Source organism: Athene noctua, chromosome 2 (assembly GCF_965140245.1).
Source record: "Athene noctua chromosome 2, bAthNoc1.hap1.1, whole genome shotgun sequence".
Lineage (NCBI taxonomy): Eukaryota > Metazoa > Chordata > Aves > Strigiformes > Strigidae > Athene > Athene noctua.
In genome coordinates, this window is record NC_134038.1 from 123,341,109 (window position 1) to 123,367,456 (window position 26,348).

At 36.0% G+C, this 26,348-nt stretch overlaps 1 protein-coding gene across 5 annotated transcripts in view; it reads right to left on the reverse strand.

The window, feature by feature from the left end:
• Positions 1-26,348, reverse strand: part of MLLT10 (MLLT10 histone lysine methyltransferase DOT1L cofactor) — a 130,964-nt gene that overhangs the window by 22,558 nt on the left and 82,058 nt on the right. For 4 of the 5 annotated variants that reach the window (XR_012633204.1, XM_074900164.1, XM_074900162.1 and 1 more), the window contains one exon: positions 14,943-15,121. Coding sequence is in view for 4 of the 5 variants with exons in the window: in XM_074900164.1 (XP_074756265.1) it covers positions 14,943-15,121 (179 nt within the window). In the remaining variant the exon portion in view is untranslated. Of the gene's footprint in view, positions 1-14,942; positions 15,122-25,487; positions 25,521-26,348 lie in introns of all 5 variants that reach the window. The other variant, XM_074900163.1, reaches the window with a different exon arrangement.

Consider the following 26,348-nt stretch of genomic DNA (forward strand, 5'->3'; position numbering starts at 1 on the left):
GTCCTAAAAATAATGGAGGCACTTCCACCTACTCAGGTATAACAGCTTCCAGAAATAAAGTATTAGTACTGTGACACTTACTGATGGAGGCAGCAATACTGCACAGCTCCCGCTATTTTCCTTAATAAAGGCCTATAGCATGATTCCAACTCAGCTATTATCATTCACTAGCTACCTTCAGCTGTTTTCCTCTCAAAACCAAAACCACCTTCAAAAACACTGTAGGTTTTTGTCAAAGACTCTCACTGAAGAAACCTTACAGAAGGGAATACCACAAGATAGAACCTTTATTTGCTTCCATATCTAAGAGGTTAGACTAACGATAAAAAAAATATATATGTACTTTATTTTAATAAACTGGTTGAGGTTATGAAATCTACTACAGTTTGTGGGTTTTTTTTAAAACTACATATTCCTATTTAGTTATAGAGTATTTCTACAAAAGATTTCTCTTAATTCTAGTAAGTGTACTGCTCACATTGACACAGAAGCTGCTATATTTACTCTGTGTAATTCACTGCAAGACTGCTTAAAACTGTGCAGTAGCAACTATATATTCGTTTATGATTGCAGAGCAGCTATCATTAGGAAAGAGAATACATATTTGACTGAAACATGCCCAAAGAGCTTAAAAAACTTTCTAAAAGTATTTAAGTATCTTGAAAAGAGTTGCTAGTCTGTTGAGTAACCATCACAAAACAAAAGACATCAAAAGAATTAAACCATGTTTGCTAAGTGCGTTGATATAACAGATCAAAAGACCTAGCTTGATTTAAACAATACCCAAGAACTTGAGTTTTTTCACAAGTGGTGGTTCATCCTAAACTTAACCCCTGTTTAGACTTTAAAATAAAAGCAAAATTGTCCTACAACAAGTTGAAACGACAATAAGTTCTAGTGTCATCATGTATCCTATGCAACTCTCAAAGGAAAAAGTCACATTAATGAAATCGTTCACGTAAGCTGGAGGTAAATAAACTTCTAAAATAGTTTTTTTGAATGGCAATGTAAACCGACAAGAATAACGATTTGCGAAGCTTTATTATGTATGTGACGACTTCATCTGACAGAAAAGTAGAGGAGGTGGGGGAGTGCTACATTATTTAAAGGTGAAATAGGAGCTTCACGTTTCACTCGAAGTCGAAACAAGCTGTAGCAAGCATTTATTAAAAATGCGCAATCATCCTGTCAATACATATTAAGGTCACAGGACTGAAACATGTTCTAAAATGCAGAACTTTTAAAGCTGCAGTATTCTTTACTTCAAATGATTCTGTTTAAACAGTCAACTCAATACTAGATCAAAATGTATTAACTAATAAGAGAGACTGCTAAGTATTTATTTTGAAAAGGCAGCAAGTTTTCCAGAAGAGATTTTAGCAGAAGGATCTAAGCCCATCTAGAGGTATATAATACACTGCTTTCATTTATGGCATGTTCAATAAATCAGTAAAGCAATAAGCAGCAGAGCAGCACAGAAGGAAGATACACTGTAATTCACAGAATGCCTGAGTACAATAAGAATAAATGATTGATATTTGATTGATGCTTAAAAACACTTCCTCTACAGCAAGAAAGTGGAAGTATATACTTCTAACTAAAGAGCAAGTTAACTAAATATAAGTCATATATATAAGTATAATCCGAAATATTTAAAATCGTTTTTAAATTTGTTTGCATCACTCCAAAATGGTGCTTTACTGTAACAGTACGACTATAAAAGTTTCCCAAGATGACAACTAATTGCATTTGTAACTGGACATCTACTTAAATTTCCAGGGAAAACAGTTCCTTCATTTCAAAAGTTACATGTCTTTTAAGAAAAAAAAAGAACAAAAACAAAAAAACCACCCCACCCCCACCCCACCCCCAAAAAAACCCCCACCCAAATAAAACAAACAAAAAACCACCAAAGGGGAGAAAAATGAGACAATACTTAACAATACTTAACTGTATACAATTAGATTAGGTCTCAAAAATTTGAGAACCTTTGAGCATGCCTATTCCCTTGTTCCTTTCAAGTTTTATGCTACGAAATATTTTCTGATAACGGGCCTCATTTCTGTCTCAGCTCCACACCAGTAAGGTTTTAATACTCAGCGTGTGATGAGAGATGAAACCAAGTGTGAACAACTTTCGGGTCCCATGAGTAGGCTGACTGTTGAAGCTGTCAGGTTCAATTGCATCATTCCACATTATTCAATGCCCCAAACTGCTCCCTAATTGTTAGGGGCTTAACATATTCAAAACCATTGTTTAGGCTAATGCTGAAATGCCTACAGTTGAGTCTCCATAAAGAAAGGGGAGGGATTTAATTGTAGTTAAACCATTACTGAACTCTCCTCCTTTCATGATAGGACAACAAAGATGGCCGGAACAACCAATTCCAAGACGGCTTCTTAATCAGTTTATATCCAATCAACATCCCTTTTCCCCTCTGTTTTAAAAATCATCATTGCTATATTGTAGCTTTGTGTTATATTATGATGATGCTTCACAATTAGTGACAGATCACCTAATTACCTACTTCAGCCAATATCTATTTGTCCACAATAATTTAAAAAGTTATTTTTATTTCTTGTTTAAAATAAAGACTTATCATTGCTCCAGCACTGTCTATATCCCTTTGAGTACCAGATTAACATGGTTGGGGTCATACCATTTACTAATCATACTAGGTACTATCACTAGTGCTTGTTCCGAATAACATGAGGTAAAGAATTCAAGAGCACTGGATACCAACTACTACTGAAAACTGTATAAAAAAAACCTGATGCAGGTGAAGTTTAAAGCTGTATTTTCTGCAAGCTATTCTGCAACACTAAGAAGCAGCTGTTAATGCTTTCCATGCAATTGTCTGGCTTTACAAAATATGGGAAGAAATTCAAGCACTAGACCAAATATTAACATCAGCTTACTTCATCCAGAAGTCATCTTAAGCTGAGGTATTTTGGTCAAGCAATGTGTATTATTGAAAATAACATCAAAATTAAAACCTGCATTGCAACTAAATTAGCTTAGATACTCAAATAAATGAATGCTACATACATAATTACAGTAAAAACTGGTAATATATAAAAATTAATTGCTTTTCTTGAGAAGTGAAAAGAGCTGCCTATCGAGTGATAGCAGCAAGAGGAACCTGGCCTTCTGTTTCCTAGCTTAACTTGGACAAGTAAAGAAAAGTGATTTTTATCCCTGGAATTTTTAAGGACAGTTACACTATGGGAGGCTTTTCTAGGGTATTCAGTGCAATGGGAAGAACATGCTATTGCTTCCTTTCACTCTTTAAGTACTTCTGGTACCATCTTCAACTTCATTTAGGAGATGTGGGAGAGCCACTTCTCAAATCGTCACTGGCTTTCTCTAAATTCTGTTAGCGGTCTATCTGGGATGACAGTACACATCCCCAGAAGGGTGGTCAGACAGCAATACAACCAAATTTCTAGGAAACCCAAGAGGAGGTTCTATCACATCAACAGCCCTTCATGCATCACTTGCTGCAACACAACTCTTGAGTATTTTCACCACAAATATGGAATTTGCTTACAGGAAAAAAAAAAATCCAAAGTCCTATTTATTTTCCTATATGCCAAGAAATAGAGGCGGAATTAAGGACAACACAGAAAATCCTTAATAAAATACTGTTTCCACATTTCTTCTGAAAACCATCATATGACTTTTCAAAACAACTAGCATAACAAAATAATATTAAAATACAACATGATAAACATGGTATTTTAACTAAGCCAATTCTTTTATTTATACCTTTTTAATCTATGTTTTGGCTTTCAGAGTTGTAAGTTGAATATAATAAATTTTCAAGAAAACTATATTGACCTTGATTAAAACAGCCTACAGCACTATTGATGACTGAAAGTGGAAAGTGTACTTTTTACAGCTAACCTCACCTGCTATCACACGTACATCACCACAAATAACCACTGTAGTCTTTTATTTATTCATTCTATGAAAGCAATACTGGGATTGAAAAGATAACCCATCCCACACTGCCACCATCACCATCCATGCACTTTGAAGACCTTAAAGTTTTGCAGGTTTTTTTAAAAACACACAATCGAGGTGCAATTTTACAATAAATGTTTTCACTAACTGGCTGAAATAAAAGAATTAACTGAAAAGCTTAATTAGGAGGCTGGAAAAGTTAAAATTAAATCAGAAAAAAGTTTATGGTACCTTAGCAGAAAAAAATCAACTTTTCAATCAAAAAGAGCATTAAATACAAACGTACAAATTATTATAATTAAAATCTGTCAGGAAAACTGTATGTGTGACATGTAAAATCATCCGGTGGATACATTATTCACATCATTAGTACTTTTTATGTTACTAGCAAAAATACTTTGAACTTCTAGCTGTAATGAAGACTCTTGCTTATGAACAAGCAAATAATCAAATACTGTCTTTGAAAATCAATTGTTTTGATTAAATGTACAAATAAATCCTTCAATTAAATGAAACCATCTAACCTTCAAACAGCAGCACTCAAATATTTTCCAAGAAGGGCATGAATGAATGCAACTGGGAAACACAGTGGGATTTGAAAGGCAAAATGAAAAATTAATGGCACACCTACAGAAACTAATTTATACCTCTGCCCAGTGTACAACAAGGGCACATCAAGTCATTAAAAACCACATGGGTAGAAGGCCTATCTTCCAGTAATGTGAAAAAGCTATAACCTCAACTGTACTACCAGTTTACTCATCTATTCCATGTTAACTAAGCTGGGTATTACACAGAATAGTAACCAGTTAAAATCTATTTATTTATATACTAGATTCAAAAAAGAGACTTGAACAAAAACTCACTAGAATGCTTCCTCATTAAGAGGTCTTTTCTTGTTTGGTTCATTTTGTTTTTTAAAGAGGAGGCTTTACATAGATAAGACCCTGGGATTCCTCCACCTCCCCCCCCCCCCCCAGCTAACTGAAAACAGAGCTATCATTTCAACACAAATTCCTTTTACCTCAAGTTTATTCCTCCATCCTTTCCATCTACCTCTGTCTTCATAGCACTTAACCTGTATGTGTTCTACATAGACAATGGAAGGAAAATCTTACCCAAGAATCTGTTTTCCTTAAGAACATTAACCTATATATCAGGAATCACAATTTCACTCTCACATTGACTAGCAGAAAGAATGACTTGATTAGGAAACAAACCCAATATACCCATACAGTAATTTATTTTCTTCATGTGAGTATTCCAAACCAAGCCACACTTGTAATACAGCAAATACTGGATCTGACAGAAAAGTAACTACTTCCAAGATCATCTATAATTTCAAAAATAGTAATAATAGTCAGCCACATATTCACAAGCACTGACATTTTGACTTTCTAAATAAACTTCAGCAGTATTCACTATTTAAGTGATGAAACAAACATCTAAAGTAGAAGAATTACTGCTGTGTAAAAATGCTTGCAAGATTCTTAACATTTTATACAAGGCCTAAAAGGACACTGCCTCAGCAATGAACTTTGCAGCTTGTAACAAAGCATACATCATGTAAACTTGAAATCTTTTTCAAGTCAAACCTAAACATTCAGTTTCATCTAAATATTTTTTACTTATTCTTTCCATTGCATACAGACTAGAAAATTTCACATTTTTCACATTCTACACCATTACTATTGTCTCAGGCAGCTAAATTGAAGTAGTGCTACACTCAGTTCAACGAAGAGGTCAATGTGCCTCAGTTGCCTGGAGACTGATGGTTGCTACAGCAGCACCAGATAAGCCAAGCTAAATAAGCTTCAGCTTGAAGGCAGAAAACATTTATTGCTAGACCGAAACACTGATGCAGTTGTCTCGGCATGCAGCACTGTGCAAAATCATGCAACTGCCTTTCAGGCTACCTGTATATTGCATAAGTCTATGCAAAGACAATCTTACTGAAGCAGGAGAAAAATACAAAAAGTAAAGATTTTAATTGGGCTAAATACTAGATTACTTGCAACTATGATTTCTTTGTTCTTCTAGTTGAGTCACATGTTAGAAGGAATTTTCCCTCTGGCTGTAAATTCTTCCTTGCTACTCTCCTCCACCCCCACCCCAAAACCCCCGAGTTAGATTGAATGAAGAGAAAATCAGATTTTTACCCATTTTGCCTAGAAGTAACAAAGAACTAAAACAGCTTTTAAGTGACAAAAAAATTCAGATGGAAAAGCCTTTACTAACGTGGTTCTTTCACATTTTTAATTTTGCAAGACTCAAAGTGGCTGTGACATAAATACGGTTTGGTGAGTTTGGAAGTAAAGTCACTATTTTGCACTGACATCTTACACCACAATACCAAACCCCTCTCTGTCTACAACATACTGAGGGATGCATTTAGCACACTAAATCTACCAGTGCTGACAGTTTCCTGTGGCAATGAGTCCCAAGGATGAGCAACATATTCTATTAAGAATGATTTCTTTTTGTTCTGGGTATGCTGGCTTCTCCTTTTATATCTTTTTCTTAAGTCATGACATAATGAGAATAGAGTTGATATTCTACCTTTGACTCAGTGGGTAGGAACCTCTTTTGAGAGATCTTAGCATCAAGAGGTGTTTTGATAGTGACGTAAAAATATGTTCACTGGTTTTCATGTATCCACCATGTTTATTGATTAGAGAATCCTAGTACTGCAGTAAGGAAATTATTTCCTTTTTCTGGAAGCATGCTGCTTAAACCATGTAACATCATGATCTCCAGATGTTTTATTATTCATTTTTTTTAATTACCACCCATATTAAAGGTAATACAAATCATCTTTAGAAAGGCAAATGCAGAAAATACAACTAAATTGACCACAATCTGTGAAAACTGCTACTTCTATGTTGGTTCTAAAAAAACCCAACTAAACCCACCACCACACACTGTATGGCAATGTGTAAATTGAACTTTTTAAAAAAATTAATAGAACTTACAAAATGTACTGTTCATCTGCAGGAAAGATCACTTAACTCTAGATTACATCAAATGAATTTCTATCAGTGAAACAAAAAGACTGGTATGACCTGATGTCACAATCACCAGAGGAAGTATATTTTGGAGAAATTTAGCAGTACATTAACATACGGTCATTAATGCTGTCTATGCTTTATATAACTGACTGATTCCTATAAGAGGTTCCACCACAAGGCACCCACTCATTACTAGCTTTGCAGATAAGCAGTAGAAATCTGTACTCCGGACTTCTTAAGAGCTATTCTGGCATTCAACATCTCAACTATTTCTATATTAAAAAACAGACTTCAGGAAGTGGCCTGAAAAAATATAAGAAGAGTATAAGGGTCTTCCTAAATTCCTGAAATAATCTCTGATTACATGCCTAATATAATTTACCATAATTAGGATAAATTCCTTTGCATTACAAGAAAGGATTATTGCTTAGATAAATTTGTTGAGATTATTTCGAAGTCTACTTTTAAGTCTTAAAATGTTCTGATTCAAAGGTCTGCAAGAGCATTACACTAAATTCAACCATTACACATGGTTGTGATGTGTACCTCTGGAAGTGAAACAGGAAGCTCACTTGCGCAGCCAACCATCTAGTGTAGGTTACTTGAAGGCTGCGAACATCCTAGACCTGAGGGCAATTTGTCTTTTTGTCATGGATTCATTCTAATCCCCAAAGAATAGTTCATTAAACAGTGACAGCTAACAGACCTGACATTTTCTAGAGTAGCCACAGAGAGGATGGCCCAGAAACTTCCCTTAAATGGACTTACACTTTCACCTGCAAAGCTTTAGCAAGCTTCAGATGCTTCACCTGAAACATTACTCCCTTCCTCATGTTTACTTTGAGCTGAATATTTAATAAAAATAATAGTAATCAGGAAACAGGGTATGTTTCTCTGAGAAAGACCGGGAACAGAAATGGACAGAGGAGTATCTTCCTTGGCCGTACTGAACTTGAGAATATGGCATCCATAATTTGAGGCTACAACTGCAAACTTGGCAGCATCATCAATCAGGTATATGCGTTTTACTGTCCTGTGAAAATGCTCAAATCCCCCTTCTGAAGACTTGCAAAAAAACCCTCTCAATGTGATTTTTCAGCAAAGACTACTTGTGGAAGATGAACCCTTAAACTCCCTCATAATTCCACCCCTGTTTTGGAAGGTAGAATAACATTGCTCCCAAAACTGGCCCTACTTCTCTGTTGATAGGGACAAGAACTAGAGTTTCTTTTTCCTGTATTTTAACTTGTCTTCCCGTGACTACCAAAACAGAAAATAAAAAGCAGGAGAAAGTTCCCTTGATAGCATGTAAAATCATGAGCAGACTTAATCTATGACAAGAAAACCCATGAAAGCAAGAAACCAAAATCAGTGTAAACTAGTGATGTGGACAAAGAGTGGGGGACTACAGAGATGCAAAATTAGGGACTAGACTAATTCAGAAAGTGAGAAAATAAAAACTACAGGACAGAAGCATCTGAAACATCAGGTACCCTACATTTAGAATCTGAAAATATCTGAAAATATCCTGAGCTTTCACATTCCTCTATCGTTAACAAATAACTCCAAATCTATTGGAAAAAAAAAAAAAAATAAGCCTTATCTCCCTCTAAAAGCTTGAACAGACAAAGGAGGATAACCACCACTATATGAATGCTAAAGAAAACCCTGCTGATTTTGTACTGCTCCTACGGGGACTAAAGGCAAACTAACTTCAGAAGGGATAAGGAAAGTGATTAAAGCAAACTTAACTTCACTTAGCATTGCAACTGAGTAACAGCACCTACCTTCCCAATTATCACATCTCAACCATGGAGGCAGTAGTTCATTACACTGTGTCGAAGTGAACCTCTCATGTGACCACATATAAATCCTGGACTAAAGAGTGTAACAAACAGTGACTGTTCAGTGTCCCTATCTCTGCAAGCTGTAAGGACTGCTGTTACTGGTACTTCTTGTCCTTTTCCTTCTCTTTATTAGCTACTTCTGTGACAAAGGAAGCACAGTGCATAAAGTAAGAGATGGGAACTTTAGAAGAAAATAAAACAGAAGGTGCAGAGGAAGAAAAACAGCTTTAAAAGGAAAGCAGAGTCCACTAGCAAGAACCATTTTTCTCTCTATCCTAAAAAAGTGAAAACAATCTTTTGGATTGTATCTGTAAAACATGTTAGTGACAAGTACGTGCAATATTGCTTGAACTGCCTCACAGATGTGCTTATTAGAGTTGCTAAGAGCACAGATACCATCGCATGGGAAAAGGAAAAAGTCTACCATCTACAAAGTCACAATTTGATCATATTAAATGTCCAGAATAAATCCTGAACATTTCTGAATAAACCAAGATTACTATAAAGATCATACATTATTAAATCATAAAATACCAGCACCAAAGAGTCGATGAGCTACAAATGTTTAAAATAAAAGGCTCTATGTCTTAAAGAAACCACTACATGCCATGTCCACTCCCACTAAAATACTATTGAAATGAGATGACAAGACACTTCAATGCATTTTTTTTCTTAAAAGGAAGACAGTCCAAGAGATAGTTTTAATAATCAACTGGAAGAAAACCCAGTCAAAAATCTTTATTTCCATTTCTCCAGTCTGATCCTGTATTCAGAATGTAGAGACCCCAGAAACAAATGGCCACAGATCACTAGTAGGGTAATTTCACTCATGTAAGTCATCAAAAAGAACAGACAGCTCAATCAATTTCAATCTCAATCTTGACCAAAGTATCAAACATTTCACTATAAAACACTAAATCTACTAAATTTAGTTTTGTTTTTTTGTTTGTTTGTTGTTTTTTTTTTTTTTTAATCTAACAACCACCATTTCCTCATGAGCAGAAAACAAATCCTGCTGTACAATACCAAAAGATACTGAGGCACACAGGTCACCATTTTTTAATGAACAAATATTAATCACTAAGAATAACTTATCAGAAAGAGCAATACAGCAAACTGTCACAGAACAATTAAACAGGCTGACAAACATTCTTGCTATATTCATGAAACACAAGGAAATCTTTGAGATAAAAACTGAGCATAGGACTCAGAGTGGTGCAACTTGTGACTTGGCTTAACGGAAAAATTAAGACAATATTCAAAATCCAAATGCCAGAAAGCGATTTTTCTCAACAACAGAACACACACTAATATTCATGAAAAAGTTAAAAGACATGCTTCTGAGAGAAAAGACAGTAGTCTGGGATATAGTAATTTGCTGTTGCATGCAAAACGGGCACTATCAACAAACATGTCAAGAGGATCAATTCACAGAAAACAAGGAGCAAATATTTGTGTGGGACAAACCTTCTTCGCCTGTACCCCTTTCTTCTTGCAATTGTTAAAGGCATTATTATGCTAATAAAGCCTCACTGAATTAAGCAGTGTAACCTATCAGAGGCTATGCCCAAGACATATAAAAAGGAGTAATAGGATGGGGGGGAAAAAAAAAAAAAAAAAAAGAAATTTGCATTTCCAGCAAGTGGCATTTTTACTAGACCACTGATTTCCCACCTGGTGAGGAACACCAGCATTTAAATTCAGTTATGGCACAGCACGGAACACAAGCTAATAATCTCTTCTGGATTTATTAAATTGGAATAAAAATTATGAGTGGCATGAGAGAATAAAATAAGACACAAAAGAAGAGGTGTAGCAACAAGGCCCATACTGTGTTTTTGTCTTAAAAACAAAAATCACAGTATGGGAACTATCATACTAGACTATAGAAAGAATCGAAATCCAGGATTTTCAAGTTTGGGTTTTCTTTTAAATCTTTAAAATCAGTGTTGTTTTGTTTATGAAGGCAAAAGCAGCACTTGGGGCTTTTTAATCACTTAAGTTTTATATGGGTGCAGTAGTTATTAAAATAACAAAGACACAATTAGTATTATCTAATTTTCTCACTTTAGGACAGTTGCTTTTAGTTGCTTGCAAGTTTTCTTAATAATATGAACAAACTTTTCTGTATTAGATGTCTACCATAACCTCCTAATCAAAATAGTTCAGCCAGTTTTGAGACTAATTCTATAGAAAACTTTTTTTTTTCCCCCAAGACCTTTTTAGGATTTCTTAACACCCTTGCTTTAAAAAAAAAAAAAAAAAGTTGAAAAAAACGAAATTAACTCATTTATGACGTCCCCAAAATCATAATTAAAAATGCCCAACAGGAATCTAAGAAAACTTAACAGCTGAAATCTTAAGAGGAGTACACCTTAGCAGCACATCTTTAGGGCTATTCCAGTCTTTAGTACTATTCCAATTGCATGTCTGCCATCCTGACTAAGTAGCTGAGCAAGCAAGGTCTAGTCATACTTGCTCTCTTAACTAAGAGTTTAAATAAAGCCTACTTTTTTAGCTATTACATTTTATCTACTATAGAGACAAATGCTTACCCTATAGCCATTGTAATGTACACCTAGGATCTTGATTTTTTTTTAATTAAAACACTACACAAAAAATATATTAGCACACCATTATTTGAAGGCTTTCATGGTGAAGTAGTGAGTAAATACTGAAAATACATCCACAAGAGCCCAGTAAGCAGGCACAGCACTTTGATGAAAGTTTGCAGAATTAAGTAGGTAAACCCTAACCCTTGAAGTATAATCAGTCATTTACGATAACTGCATGGAAAGAAAAAAAAAAAAAAAGTTTCTCTTGAACTAGAGAACAACTGTCATGGTAAAATAGGCTTTCTTGACTGAGTCTCTTCAAACACTAGTAAGGACCTCATGAACTGAAACTGAAAAAGACTCCCAGAGCTCAGGAAAAACAAAGGCACATTACAGGTGGCTGTCACAATTTAGTGTGAATCAAAGACACTTCCAAGCAGGGAGATCTGCTTGGTATTTTCAAGTCTTGAAAGTTGGGAAAAAAACATTTCACCTGCCTGGTGCAGTAACAGAATCCTAAAGCTCAATCAGGATATGAAAGCACTTAGTATTTTCAAATTCACAAATCCATCTACTAAATAGACTAATAATAGACATCCATCTACATACATTACTCTGTAAACTCATTTTCCCCACGAATGAGGAAGAACCGTGTCCATGAACCTTAAAGCCAACTAACTGTTCCCCTTTTACCACTACAACTTCTTTGAAGGAAGTTTCTCTCAAAACTGAAAAATCAGCAGGTTAAAAGAACAAAACCAAAAGCAAAACACCCCAGAAAGGTGACAAAGCAATGCAGCCTCAACTGGAAATTTCCATTGCCTACCTGTTGGATGTTGCTGGATGTCAGACAAAAAGGAAAAGGGCCAGTATAACTGCAAATGGCAAAGGCAGAGAATACAGAAGGAAAAAAAGATTGGGACAATAAATATAGGTGACTTGGTTGTATAACATAACTTAGAGACATGTCATGCTACATAGCTTATCTGAAGCATGATGTTTGGTTGAAATATTAATGCCTGTATAATGGTTCAGATGATGGAAGGACAAAGTTCAAATTTATGTATTGACACCACAGATATAGGAAAAAACAAAGTCTATGTCTTTACTAATTTCCAGATGGCAGACACTAGTTACCAAAGTGTAGCCCTAGAATCACTGAAGCAGCATAGGACTTTCTAATTCTCTGTGCAAACACAGGAGTTCCCTTTTAAGGCTGTCAACCAAAACTCACCATTTGAACCTCCCTTTATAGTTCAGAATCAAAAGACTCTTTAAATGGTAGTACCTGTGAGTAAGATCCTGACAAGTAAATCTAGGCACTGAGGTACGATCCATGCTGGGGGGGGGGGGGGGGGAGAAGAAAAAACCCCAAACCACCACAAAAAGAACCCCCAACGCATCTCCCAAAAAAACAGAGTCAAAGAAATGACAGGACTTTCAAGCACTTAACCTATGGAGGGCTCTCTAGTTCAGCTAAACACTAAGAGAAAGCGCGTCTCCTAGCACGTACTTCACCTTTTTTGGGACAAGATGAGGAAAAAATACTATGGTATTTTTGTTCCTACCTGCTAAATATGGGCTCTGTCCCATTGCTTTTTGAATCCCTTTATCCTCTGACAGAGTTTAACAAATAGAAGTGATAATGCACAGTTCTTGCTTATTTAACTTTTCCATGTGATTTGTGATTTCACAGACCTTTGTCTTGCCCCATCTGTGTCTCTTTTTCAGGCCAAGAGTCCCACACTATTTACTCATTCCTTACAAAGATGTTGTTCCTTGCCATTGCTCACTACCATGGCTCTTGTACCTCTTTTGATATCTGCTGTATCTGTTTTGAATTGAAACTGCCTTTTCCCTTTAACACTTACTTCATTTGTCCTCTTACCACCTTGTCAACACAGGCTGGTGTGGTCTTTCAGCAGTTTGTGACAGCTGATCTTCATAATACCTCATTGCATAACCTAGCATAATCAGCAAACTTGGCTTCTGTTCTTCTTCCTTTTTCTAGATCATTTAAGAAAACGTTGAGCTGTACAAAAGGCCATAAGGCTGATCTTTCCAAGACTCCACTGTGAAAACTGAGCATCTACTCGTTTGGGTTTTTAAAAAAATCTTTTATTCTGCTGCTAACTATGACACATACTTTCCCATTATCTCCAGGCCATTCAATTTAAGTGTCTTCAGTGAGTTATGGTGGGTAATACTCTTTAGGAGTTGCTCAGGTTTTTGGGGTTTTTTGTTTTGTTTTGTTTTTTAAAGGGGTGGGTGGGGGGAGAAACTGGACACCAACTCCAATTGATTGTGATTTCCCCTCACAAAAGCTATATTTGATCTTCACCAAAGCATCTTCTATTTAATTCATTTCTTTAAAACAGTTTCTATCAATCTGTGCAACAGAGATGTCACCCAATTTGGGGTGAACTCGCCAACAGGTTCCAAAGCTACAAGACAGCTGTCACACAAACACACTAGCATAATGCAAGTCTTACTTCTTTAGGAAACCAGTCCAGAAGAATTATGTAAAAATACAGACTGCCACCTATAACAACAAAGTGTCATTTGATACTGAAAGGTATTCTGTGTTGGCCTGCACATAGTATATTTCTGCTACATATGTACTATATACACACGCAAGTACACACATGTAAGTATGTACGTATTAAGCGTGATTTTAACTCTTCAGGTTTATATGCACTATCTTAAATCAGTGTAGATGCTATAAAAACTGATTGTTTATATGCTCACCAAAAAAAAAAAATTGATACATTCATTGTAAAACAGTTTCCCATCAGAAAATTAAAAATACAAGAAACAAAAGTATAAAAACATCACATTCAGTACAGTATTCCTTCATAATTATTCTCTAATCATGGTGGCTCTCTACAACTATAACCTCGTACTCAACTGCCTTGATAAATGCAATCTTGTCCAACCCAATTCATACAAAACACTACCATAAAGACATTTTTTCTGGTTCATTACTTTGACTATGTCGCCCTCCTGCACTCCTCCAGCGCCTCCCTTATCCCTTCACCATCAAACATGCACTACGTATCTTCATTCATATGACCTTTCAAATACAAAAGTATAGCATCTATGCTATATAAAACTTCCATTTGGTATCAAGATGTCAGCCTTGGCCACCTCTTTGAAAGGGCTAGCCTTAGCTGTCCATTTATCCAATCTCCCACATAAACCCCTCTGTTCTATAATCGATACCAGCATTTTCCATGAAACATGCAAAATTTTGTTTTTCTCTTTTAAATCCTTTCTTAAAGCATTGTTCTGATAACAGACCTTAGAGCACTGACGACTTGTAATCAGCATTATGCTACTAGTCATAATATAGCCACGATTATTACGCACTTCCATGGGCCATTTTTAAAAATCTATGTGCTTTACAAAGATGGGACTATGTAATATTATGGGGAACTTCTAGCCACTATAACATTTTCACAATAAATGCAATGTTTATTAACCTATTTCCCAAACAAATTATTGTTTATTTTAACATTGAAAATAAGCAGGTCAATAACATGGTTTGCTATCTTGTGATAGTTTACCTGAGTTGCAGCAACAACAGTAGTTATAGAAGGCGCAGTTGAAGGTGACAGAGCTCCCACTTGCTGCAAGTGGCCTGAAGCCTGCTGAGGTAAATGAGAACTGGAAACGGGAGTGCTAGATCCTGAGCCAGATACTGCATTTGGAAATGATACTGCTACATCATTGCTGCTAAAAATACCTGAAAAAAATTACAAAAACAATTACATGCATCTCTCTCTCTCCCACTGTCTCTGTTTTCTAGTAGCCATGTAAATATGCAGTAGAAAATTAATCAAGACAAACAAGATCACTTAATACGTAACGCAGAAAGCTCCTGTGTTGAAATTCTAACCATGCTGATTGAAATAAGTGCTCTTGTCATTTGACATTCTACAGTTCAGGGAACACAGATTGATTCAGTTCTAAGTTTTTGTAAAACATGTGTGATAAATCAAATATTTCTGTGCATTACAAACTGCTTAAATATTAACAGTAGCAGAATTTTTGGCTAAAATACCTGCCTTCAATTAAGCCTGCTATCAGAGTTCGTGCTTTCAGTGAATTACTGTAAACATTAAGTAGATAAAGAATGAAGTATTGGGCTATATAACTGAACATACACAATACAAATGGAAAAATACTTTTTAACTTTAAAGTAAAATGTTTCTAAACAACATACATTTGTTCAAAACTGTAATTTTGGCAACTAAGGATTGCTTGTGTATTTTCAGAAAAATACTGACAGCAAGTCTGAGGACAAAGTACTCAGATTTGCTGGTAGAACTGGCGGTATTTTGTTTGTTCATAAACTAAAACTCCATCCATGATCTACGAATGCTTGACTAACATTTCTGCTAGATCAGCCAACAAGTAAATGACTAAACATGTTAATATTAGTCAGACTTGTATGTTAGCAATTTAAAAAGGAAGAGTCCATACCCCTCTGTGAAGCCATTACTTCTGTTCATCTACATGCAGGGGAAAGTTCATTATAAAGGTTGGGAAAAAACCCTACTGACCAGAAGCCCAGGACAAGAAGTAGTACCTGTCTATGAAACTGTTAGGCTCCACGTGCATTAGATAAGTGAGCTGTCAGCTGGCCAAGGAATATCAAGCATGGTAGCACTGAACTGCAGTTAGAGGAAGAGTGCCACAGGGAGTAAACAGAAGTAGAATGAACATGGTTAGATCAAAAAAAGCAACAGAACTGAAATGCCAGTTAGAAGGCAAAGAGTGGAGCTAGTTTGTCACTCATACAAATAATGATTTGAAGAAGGCAGTGACAGTAAGAAGATACGCAATGTTAAAACACCACTTGCCACCCAGCAATCCCTCTGAACACTGGCAGTCAAGGGAGACTAACATTATCCAAACCCACACATAATATGCAAACACTGACGTTATCTTAAATTCCCTGCCTCTCTTAACTGTCAAGAAAAATGGAAGAAAAAAAACCAGCCAGACCCACTAAAGAAAGAAGATAAAAAAAACCCAGCTGAAGATACATTCCAACAACACTTTTTTCATCCCTAACCAAGGTTAGGAGTTCTTGTCATCATCTCCCCAATCTCTTCATCATAGCACAATGCCATACCTGCTTCACTTTCCCACTGACCTTCATACCTTTTTCCATTTAGCACACCTTCCTGGGCCATCTTCCCCTCCTTTTCTTTGGTCACCATCCCAAAAATCTACAGTTATAGCATTACTAGCATTTTAAGATATGTGAATACTTTTTCTCCAATTATGTCTGCCTCATTTAACTAGACAGTAAATTACATGGATGCTGCTCTAGATTTCTCCCTATACACCACCAAAATTAACATGATTAACAAAAAGCCTTGCTAGTGAATCTACTTGTAAATGTGATATAATTACAACCACAAAAACTGAAATATACCCCGGGTCCTCAAAATATTTTTTTAAAAATCTGCTTTCAATCAGAAATTTCAAATAATAAAGAGGATGAGGTTTTTGACCCCTTGTATTTTGAATGAATTAAAACAATTAAACACACAAAAATTCTTGAAAAATATGAGATTCACATGCAATTATCTGGCTCCAGGAACTGTGCATTTTAAGGGTAAAAATAATAAAATATCACAACACTTATGATTAAATCGTAAGAACTCATCACCATATATGCTATTCACTCTCATAGAATATCAATGATAACGAGTGGAGAAAACAAAATTTTTGGTGAGAGTCAATAGTAAAAAAGAAATAAATTTTGCCAAAAAGGTAAAACTCCAAAATTTTAAAGCTATTGCAGATTTTTTCTTTATTTTTCAAAATCTTACATATTTAATAACTGCAGAGATTTTGCTGCTTCTATTTTAATGATAAGGTTTATTCTTCCTCTTAAAAAATAAAATTCTGGAATACAAGCAGAGAGTTATAAAATCATGGGCATAAAACTATTTCAAAAGAAAGACAAGCAGTAAACTAGTTTGCTGGTGGAATGAGGTAAGCTGCTCTTTGTTGCTAGCAGTGATAATTGTTGCAGTAGTAGTATCAAAAACACACGCTACGTGTTGCTGTTGCAAAATACAGGACAAATATGACCTATCTGCACACTCTATTTGGACTAAATATTTCCATTTAGCAACTCCTTACTTGATACATGCACCTTCTGGAACTAGTCATGCAACCAAGATATTACCCCATGCAAGCATTTGAGTAAGAACTGTATGCTGAACATATGAATAAATCCTTAATTTTCACACCATTTCAAAAATACCTGTATAAAAACTATGTGCACATCATATTAGAAAGCCAAGAAAGTCCATATTTAAAATGTCTCAAAGATATCAAGTTGTCATTTTGGGGTTGGGGAAGAATAAATCACTAAATGGATCAGGAAGGAATAATAATGAAAGCCAAACAAATCACTATAAACCATATTAATGTTTAAAACAAATGAACCACATTTAAGTCCTTCCCATATTACTGAAAAGTCAAATAGCTATAGCTTATGATGAACGTCAGTGTGTAATTTGCCAGAGGCATAAACAGCACAGTTAAATATAATCTTCAGCATTTTATACAATACAGTTCTTCAACTGCAGATAGAACTGAACATGTAACATTGTTCAGATAAAGGCTGACTGTGCGTAACACCACTAATGCAGCTGCAGAACATGGTTTCAGGTACTAACAGATAAAATGCACATACAGGTTGCATTGCTCAAGTGAAAGGCTCAACAAAAAGGCAAATCAAAAACTAAAAAAGCATCTCTGGACAACAAATAACTGCCTGCTTAGCACAGGAGGGTAGTACTATAGAGCTGGGAACACATCAGATTATGCAGATCAGAAAAAACTCTATTCTTTTTGCTGAAAATCACTGACAAAATAGATAAAAAAGAACTTCAAGAACAGTGAAAAACAAAGTAGCCTTAAGTCAGAACTAGCTGTGCAGCAACATATACCAAGTGGCACACAGAACAATTTTCATTATGTTATTCAAAAACTCAAAACTAAGTAGTTCCATTAGCAGAAGAATTAACAAAACAGATTAAATTCTGTCTTTCAACAGCGTTGCACCTCATAGGTGACATCAATGCACTAAGCTTTCCCACCACAACTTCCGTATCTAGCTACGAAATCCTCAGTTCTTTTTATTTTCTAGTCCTACAGCCCGTACGTTATCCAGCTCCCTTACGTTCCCTTCCTATGCTGGTGATTGCCTAGCTCAGCAAGAGACAAAACCAGGCTGTGGTTACTCTTGTAGCCAAACTCCATCCATCTCTATTACAGGAACCTACATTTTAGACTGCTTTACCAAGTTTGCTCAAAATTGGACAGCAGGCTTAAAGCTTACTGTGGGCCAAAGTCAAGAGAAACAATACGTAGACTCCTTCCTTAGGAAGCTAGGAAGTAGTTCTCCCTACCCATAAAGCTGTATTTTCAAGTCAGTAACTTGAAACTCTTGCAACAGTTGTGAAAAGAGGAAGTTATTTGGGCTATCTGCCACAGCTTGCTGATCCTAGCGTTTTGCCAAAACTTAACGAATAAGCAGAATGTTGTCAAAGAGGGGTTTTTTTAAATGTAAACCTGCCATCCCACAGGAGTTGTAGAGAACTACAGAACCTTCCTACTTGAGGGAGGACAAACAGATCAGGGGCAACCACCTCAAAAGGACTTGTAGTATAATTCACAGAAACAAAAGGACATTTTGAATTATAAGAACTTCTTTACAAAACTAAAGCTATATAAGCATTTTCAGTACCTTCACTTCCTGTGATGATCCCAGAAAGTGTCCCCTAAAACCAAGACAACTTTTTATACAGAGCAAAATGAAAAAATGCCTTGAATGAAGCAGTCCATTAATTAGCAACTAACTGTGTAGAAGAATCTATTAAGTTTAATTACACAAGAAAGAACATGTTCTATTCCCACAGAATGTTAATAGTAGAGAAGTATCCCACTATTTGTTACTTTAACACAGACATAAGATAAAGTGAATCTAATGATAAACACAAGCAAATAAAACAGGTCACTGGGACACAGTTGTCTAAAAAGAGAAGAAAGTAAATTGTGTTTGAAACTGCCAAGGTAGTAACAGTATTTCATTTCAATCCATCTCAGATAATGAAATCATAGCTTGGATGCTAGGGCCAACCTGTTTCCTTCATGAAGAAATCTGAATCAATCTCAGAATCAACTAATCAAGCTGTTTTCCTGCCGCTGATGAGCAAAGTGGTAGAGTTCACTTTCAGATAGGTTTCTACAAGATTCTGCAGTAACGGTTCTAGAAGTGCACAGAAATGATAGTTACTGATCTGAAGCCTGATAACAACCCAGCATTTCCCTCCCTTTCAGTGTCTGAGGGTTGTTTTTTTTAATGGAGGCACAGCAGCCTCTGTCACAGATCAAGAGTCAATGCCCTCCTTTCATGAAGTGCATTCTGTGTCCTCTCCATGATGAGGCAGAAGGCAAAAAAACTCCCAGACTGAAAGTATTCAACAAATGCACACTGTTGGGGGTGGAGAGGAAGAGGGAAGATACAAAACACAGGTACATGCGTTTTCAAAATGAACCAACTATTCTAGTTTCGTATCTATTGACAGAAGGCAGACAGCCATAATTATTTGAAAATACTCTATAGATCAGACTTATAGTCAAAGACCAAAATACTTGACAAGAACCGTCAGACCAACTGAGGAACACACTTCGGCACAGCAATGTCACATATATGATGAATCAATGATCTAAGAACAAGGCCTTATCACTTTTTCATATACAGCAAAGACCTCATCTGCTATCAGACGCCATTAAAATGAACCCCTTATCCTTGACAGCTCAGCTAGCAAGTTTAGTCAATCTCTTCTGCCTACTCCCATTCCTATGTATATAACCCTGACCGTACAGTTATCTACAGTCATTCAGAAATGTATTCAATAACAGGGTAGGGGGTGAAGGATCAGAACTGATCCATGTAGCTACTAAAATGGTCTACTCCTCTGTTCAGCTAGTCCCACCTGCTGTAGTGAACATTATTTTTTTAATTAATCCCACATTCATTAAAGACCACACATGTCAGCAGTGTAACAGAACTCACTCTTCAATTAACTGTAACAGGGAGGAATACACATACCAGTTAACACAAACCAACATGAGTTACTTAAACCGAATTCAGTCAGTATACAGTCCTCAATTAGACTTTTGTTTCCACATGTAGGCTTTTAAGTACAAGACTTCAAAACTGCCTAAACCACTGCCAGAAAGGTTACAGATTCCCAGTGCAGTATCTCTGCTCCTACTTCAAATTAATCCAAACTGCACCATGTGTTACACTACAGCCCTCCACTGCAGAAGGGCTCAAACCCACGTTTTTCATAGCCTAGCCAAGGTGAATTTGCTCTCTGAGAGGAGAGATTTGAACATGACATGAGGAGACAGATGAATGACACGCTGGACTAGGAACACAGGAAGAACTGTATCATTTTTCTAGCCCAGTATATCCATCTCTAACAGTGACCAACAGCAACAGCACAAGGGAAAAAAAAAAAAAAAAAAAAAACCCAAAACAAGAAAAGGGCAAGCATGAAGTCATACTTTCCTCAAATATTCTCCCAGCCTCTAAAAGTCTATAACGTGTGGATTTTGAGCCTGAAGAAGAGTCTTTGTAATTATTAGTCTCAAATTTGCTTCCAACCCTGCCCCAAAGATTTTCTTCCAATCCTTTCTGAACAGTTGTAACTTTTCTTACCATGTCACACTGCAAAGTTATACCCCAGTTAAACTGTGCAGTCTTTTTTTTTTTTTTTTTTTTTTTTTTTTTTTTTGAGGGTTAGGAGTGGAAGACAGAGATGACACAGGAACAAACCTCTTTTCATTTGTTTCCTCCAGATGCTTTGATTTCCCACAATAACTGTTTGAGATGCTGACTGTTTAAGGTTCACATATATATGTAATTAATTCAGTTTTATGAAATAAGACACAAAGAATTTCACGCTTATGCTAGTATGATTCAAGAAGTTTTGAAGTACTCTTCTAGAATAAGAGCAGTAAGATAAAGAGCTTCACTATCATGAGACACATATGCTCAGAACTAGAGGAAAGACCTGTAGTTCAAGTTTATCACAGCACAGAAAGATCTTTGCAAGAAGAAAAAGTTATACAGACATGGAAGAAGAATTGATAAATAAAGATCTTAACTTTTGTCATGGCGAGCCAAGACATAAAAGCCTAAGTTACTTTAATGCAACATACTAAAATCAAAGTAGTTTTAGGCTCACTAAACAAGTATTCCTGAGTAGAAGCATAACACTTGTGATCTATGTATCTTAATGATTTCCAGGGAGAACTTCATGTATTTGCTTAAGATCTCTGAAAACCTACCGTAGCTTCAAACCACTCTGACAGCAATCTACCTCAGTGCTGAAATGGTGAGTCACCAGAATCACTAGATTCCTTTTCACAGTTAACAAAGTCTTTTAAAGGAGTTTCTACTTCAAAAGTTCTCTCTTTTGGATTCTGGTGATCTGAAGCTGGTATCTTTGAAGGCATGCTGCAGGATGCTTCACTGAGCTGGAATTTTCACAGAGCAGGCCATTAGAGAGGCTAACAAATAACAGCAGCAATTCTGTTGTGATTAGTTATTTCTGGTGGTGAGGAACAGCTGTTGCCTGAACTGTTGAAGGACTACACATAGCTGTCATTAGCAACAACTAAAGCTTTAAAGCAGTATTCTAGAAACTCAAGGACAGGTAGTTACACCTGAGATTGTACAACTGGACAATAACACTGCATTATTCAATACTCTGAAAAAAATATGAATAAAGGAACTATTTCAGGATGACTTTGTGATTTCCCCTTCTCTTGTTTTGTTTTTTTTTTTTTTCTTCAATACAGGCAGGCCTTTTTATCAACACTGTAAAAGTCTGCCCAAGTTGGGGTAGATTCAAAACTTTTAGCTCATTCTGTACAGATTCTGTCTAGGTTAGGTTACCTTGTTAAAAAAAAAAAAAACAACATATATATTAAATTTTGCCTGCATTGATACAGAGGCTAACACTACAGAACAGAAAAGTTTCTTTGGAAATGTGCTGTCTTCTAAAGCAAACCATAGTGCTGGGACTAGCAAAATGCCTATCTGTTCTGTGCTACGACTCTCCTCGCTGCAACTCACAAACTAACATAAGACGGAACAAGTGAAAACAGAGACCTGAAAACAGGAACAGGAATAACAAATAAAACAGACAGAACACCGAATGAACGAGAACAAAAGTAGCCACAGAAAGGCTGCAACCAACCATTACAATTTACAGCTAGCTCTAACATCAAATAACATTCAGGTCACCACTACCCATAGGTTTTTTTTTAAAGTATGCACTAAAATCCTCAATAGATATGTATGTCTGTACCCCCTCCTCCTGTTTTCCAGTGGTAGGCCCATAAAAATGATGCAGAAGAGATGAGACTTCAAGGTCAGGTCAAAAAATTTGATTGCAAGGTCCAGAGTGAGACTGGGAAGGACAAAGCAGAAAGTTATCACACAGTGAATAGCAGTGAAAACTTTACGTCACTCAGATGCAGTTTTTCAGTTTTTTTAAAGTAAGTTTTTTAAAAAGCATGAAAAAATATAAGAAGTTGACCATGAAACTGAGAAACAGAATGCTGAGTATTTCTCTTATTGGTGAAACTGCAGTGTGTCACTTCTGCCTTGAAGTGGCTTGACTCCTGTCTATTAAGGAGTCTGTCTATCCTTATGGAAAGATACTGCTCGAAAGACTCCATTTTCTAGTCCTCTATTTAAACTGACCCTTTCAACTGTGGTCAAGACTTTAGCTATCATCTTTCCTCCTTTTATGTTTTGTCAGCACCAAATTCAGCTGACAAGCTTTGACCATCACCTTTATATTACGATAACTATCAAACGAACCTCTCTGCTCCAAACTTTTATTTGTATCCACTCAAACCAAAACTCCCTTGGTTTTTACCAAAACTTCTTTTCAGTAGTCTTTTGCTGATGTGCAGCCAATTTAAACTCTGTGCAGTGAAAAAACAATCTCCTGTTATACTGTCTCCATCAAACTCTTACAGACAATGACTCAGAGTCCTCAGCACTATCCAACTCATAATCTGAATATGCTGTGGGAGTAAATGATCTTTCCATATTTAAATATTTATCCTAAATTTGATTACTTACTTTTCATCCTGTACACACACGGCAAGATCTTTCCTTGCTGTTTGTATTATCAAAGTTCTACCTACCCTCATTCATTTCACCTATATATATATATATATTTTATTTTTATTTTTATTTTTTTCTCCTGCCAAAACAAGGAGGGGGGGGAGTAACCAATCTTACTTAGAGAAACATGGGTAGGTAGATAAAACACACACTCACTCACACATGTCATCCGCCCCCCACCCCCCCACGGGGTAGATTACATGATAAAACCTGTCCAAACACTGTTACCTACATGTTTGTTTTAGAACATTACGCTGCCCGCACAATAATGAGTCATACAAAGCATTATTATTGCTTGACAAGAAAGTATACAACATTAAGTAACCACTGTCCTCTATGCCTTTCCAACTTCTATGCTGGAGTCAGGAATACACAATTAGGGTGTTGGTTTGTTTTTTGTTTTTTGGGATTTTTAAATGCAATGTGGAAAGAAGTCATCACAAATGATGTTCCATTAATTTCTATTCCGCACTCTGTTGTGAACCTATACTTCTTCAACATTAAACAGCAAAAAGGCTCTGCTTATAAAACAGCAGAAACTCACCAAGTCCAAATTCAGCACACTTTGTCAGATACCCTTCAGATGTTTTATTTTTGTTCAGAAAAATGGTGAGCTTGCTTTCCTTCATCTCAAAGCTGGTTCAGAGCACTGTATACCTGGGAGAGTGAGAGGGAAACCCTATATCAAAAGGAAAAAAGCTAAACCTATTTTACTAAAGCAAAGCAAATCTAGAGAAATGTCAATACTTCTCACCACATGTAGACTATGAAATAGAAATTTAATGTAATATTAATTTTTTTTAAGAGACCCACCACTATAGCCTAACAGATGTAATTTGCGGCTCCAACAGGGTGAAAAACAGAAGTCCTATAAAACTTAAATATTGCTAGCTTAAAATGCAAAGAACTTCACCATGCAAAGTTTAAACATTTAAATTCTTTTGCATATGCTGAACTCTTAAGTCAATAAAATTTGCAATGCATACAGCACTGCTCTTCCCACACACAGCAATAAGAAAATCATTCTATTTGGCTGACACCAATGGATAAAAAAAATTCTACTTTTTCTTAACAGAACACCTGACACCAGTTAAACATCACATTGAGAAATAAACTCGATCATCTTCAAAACTAGTCTCATGAGAGGGTTTTAACTGTAAATACTCTCTCCTAAATCTTTCAGTAACCTGTGAATATAGCTATGATTGTTTCCTACAAATGAACAAAAGCCTTGAAAAAGAAAGCCAAGTTCTAATTTAATAAGATATATTTCATTTCCACTGCTATGAGTGAATACAGAACTAAGGGTACAAAGCCAGTACGGAATACTAAAGGGAAACGGCAATTAGATACATTAAAGATTCAACATTGCTCCCTCTGAAACTGATAGTGCTGTTATCAGTGACACAAATGGGCAGCATCAGGCTGTCAGAACAAAGAATGGACAAAACAAGGCTACCTTCACATGCATTACTTGTAGTAATTTAAGTAGTCAGGAAGGCAAGTGGGAGAATGCCCGAGGTAGACACCACTATAACACACCCATGAATGGAGCACAGAAGAAGAACTAGAAACACACACTATTCACAAAATTAAAGAAAAGAATCTCAGAACTGGAATAAAACTGTTATCATTTTACTGCGCACATACAAAAAGATCATAAAAAGAGAACTGAGGAACTATTGACCTATCAGGCTCCTGCAGACAATCTACAAAGTTTTCACTCAAGTACTGAACAATTGACTCACTGCAGACCTGTATTTCACCCAATCCATAGAATATGCAGACCTTCAATCAGGCTTTTCCACAAAAGGCTACCCTTTGTGATAAATGAACCTCAGAAAAAGATTCTAATATAACTTACCATTATGTATGGTATTCATCAACTTCGAGAAAGCTTTTGAGTTAGAAGAAAAAGGGCTTCATGTTAAGATCATGTTTAACAGACGCACAAAAGAATATGTATAGACAGGAATTTCAGTGAACAATAACATACCTGAATACATCTTTCTTGTATTAGAGCTCTGATCATTTACAGTAGCTCAAATTGTAAAATGGATTTATTTCTATCCACTATATTTTTTTACTTATATTTCTGTTATCAGTGTTGGTTAGCTTTTAAATGTGGAGTATGAGAAAAACATCCCAGCATACGCCAATCAGCTGCATTCTAAAGCTACTATTACAAATAAAAATTCAAATGCTTTCCAGTAACAACCAGTCTTCCCAACAAAAGACTGATTTTAATTTCATTGTCCGCAACAGATTTAGAAACTTAAACTGGTTGCCTTGCTAATTTTAAATCACAAGGCATCTTTTTTTGCTTCACTGATAGATTGAGACTACTCAAACAATCAAGAATTTTAAAAGAAAACAGTTGTGTCTCCCGGACTTTAGGGAGCTCTATTGAAGAAGAACTCAAACATATAGAAAGAATGTCCAACTAATACGTGCTAAAGGAGATGCTCACATGAACTTTCTTTTCTTCAGTGGTTGGGGTTTTTGGAGAATATTGACCTATAACCATGAAGTGCCAGAATACACTCACATCCTCTGCTGGGTAGCTAGAAATCTCTGTGACTCAGCCTCCCCAGCAACACAACATTTTATGCCCAGTTGCAGAGTGATGCAGTCATGCAGATGATCCACCTCTTCCACTTATGCCACCAATTCATTCATACTTAGGATAATGATCTCACGACTACAAAATTCTTTTAGTTTCAAT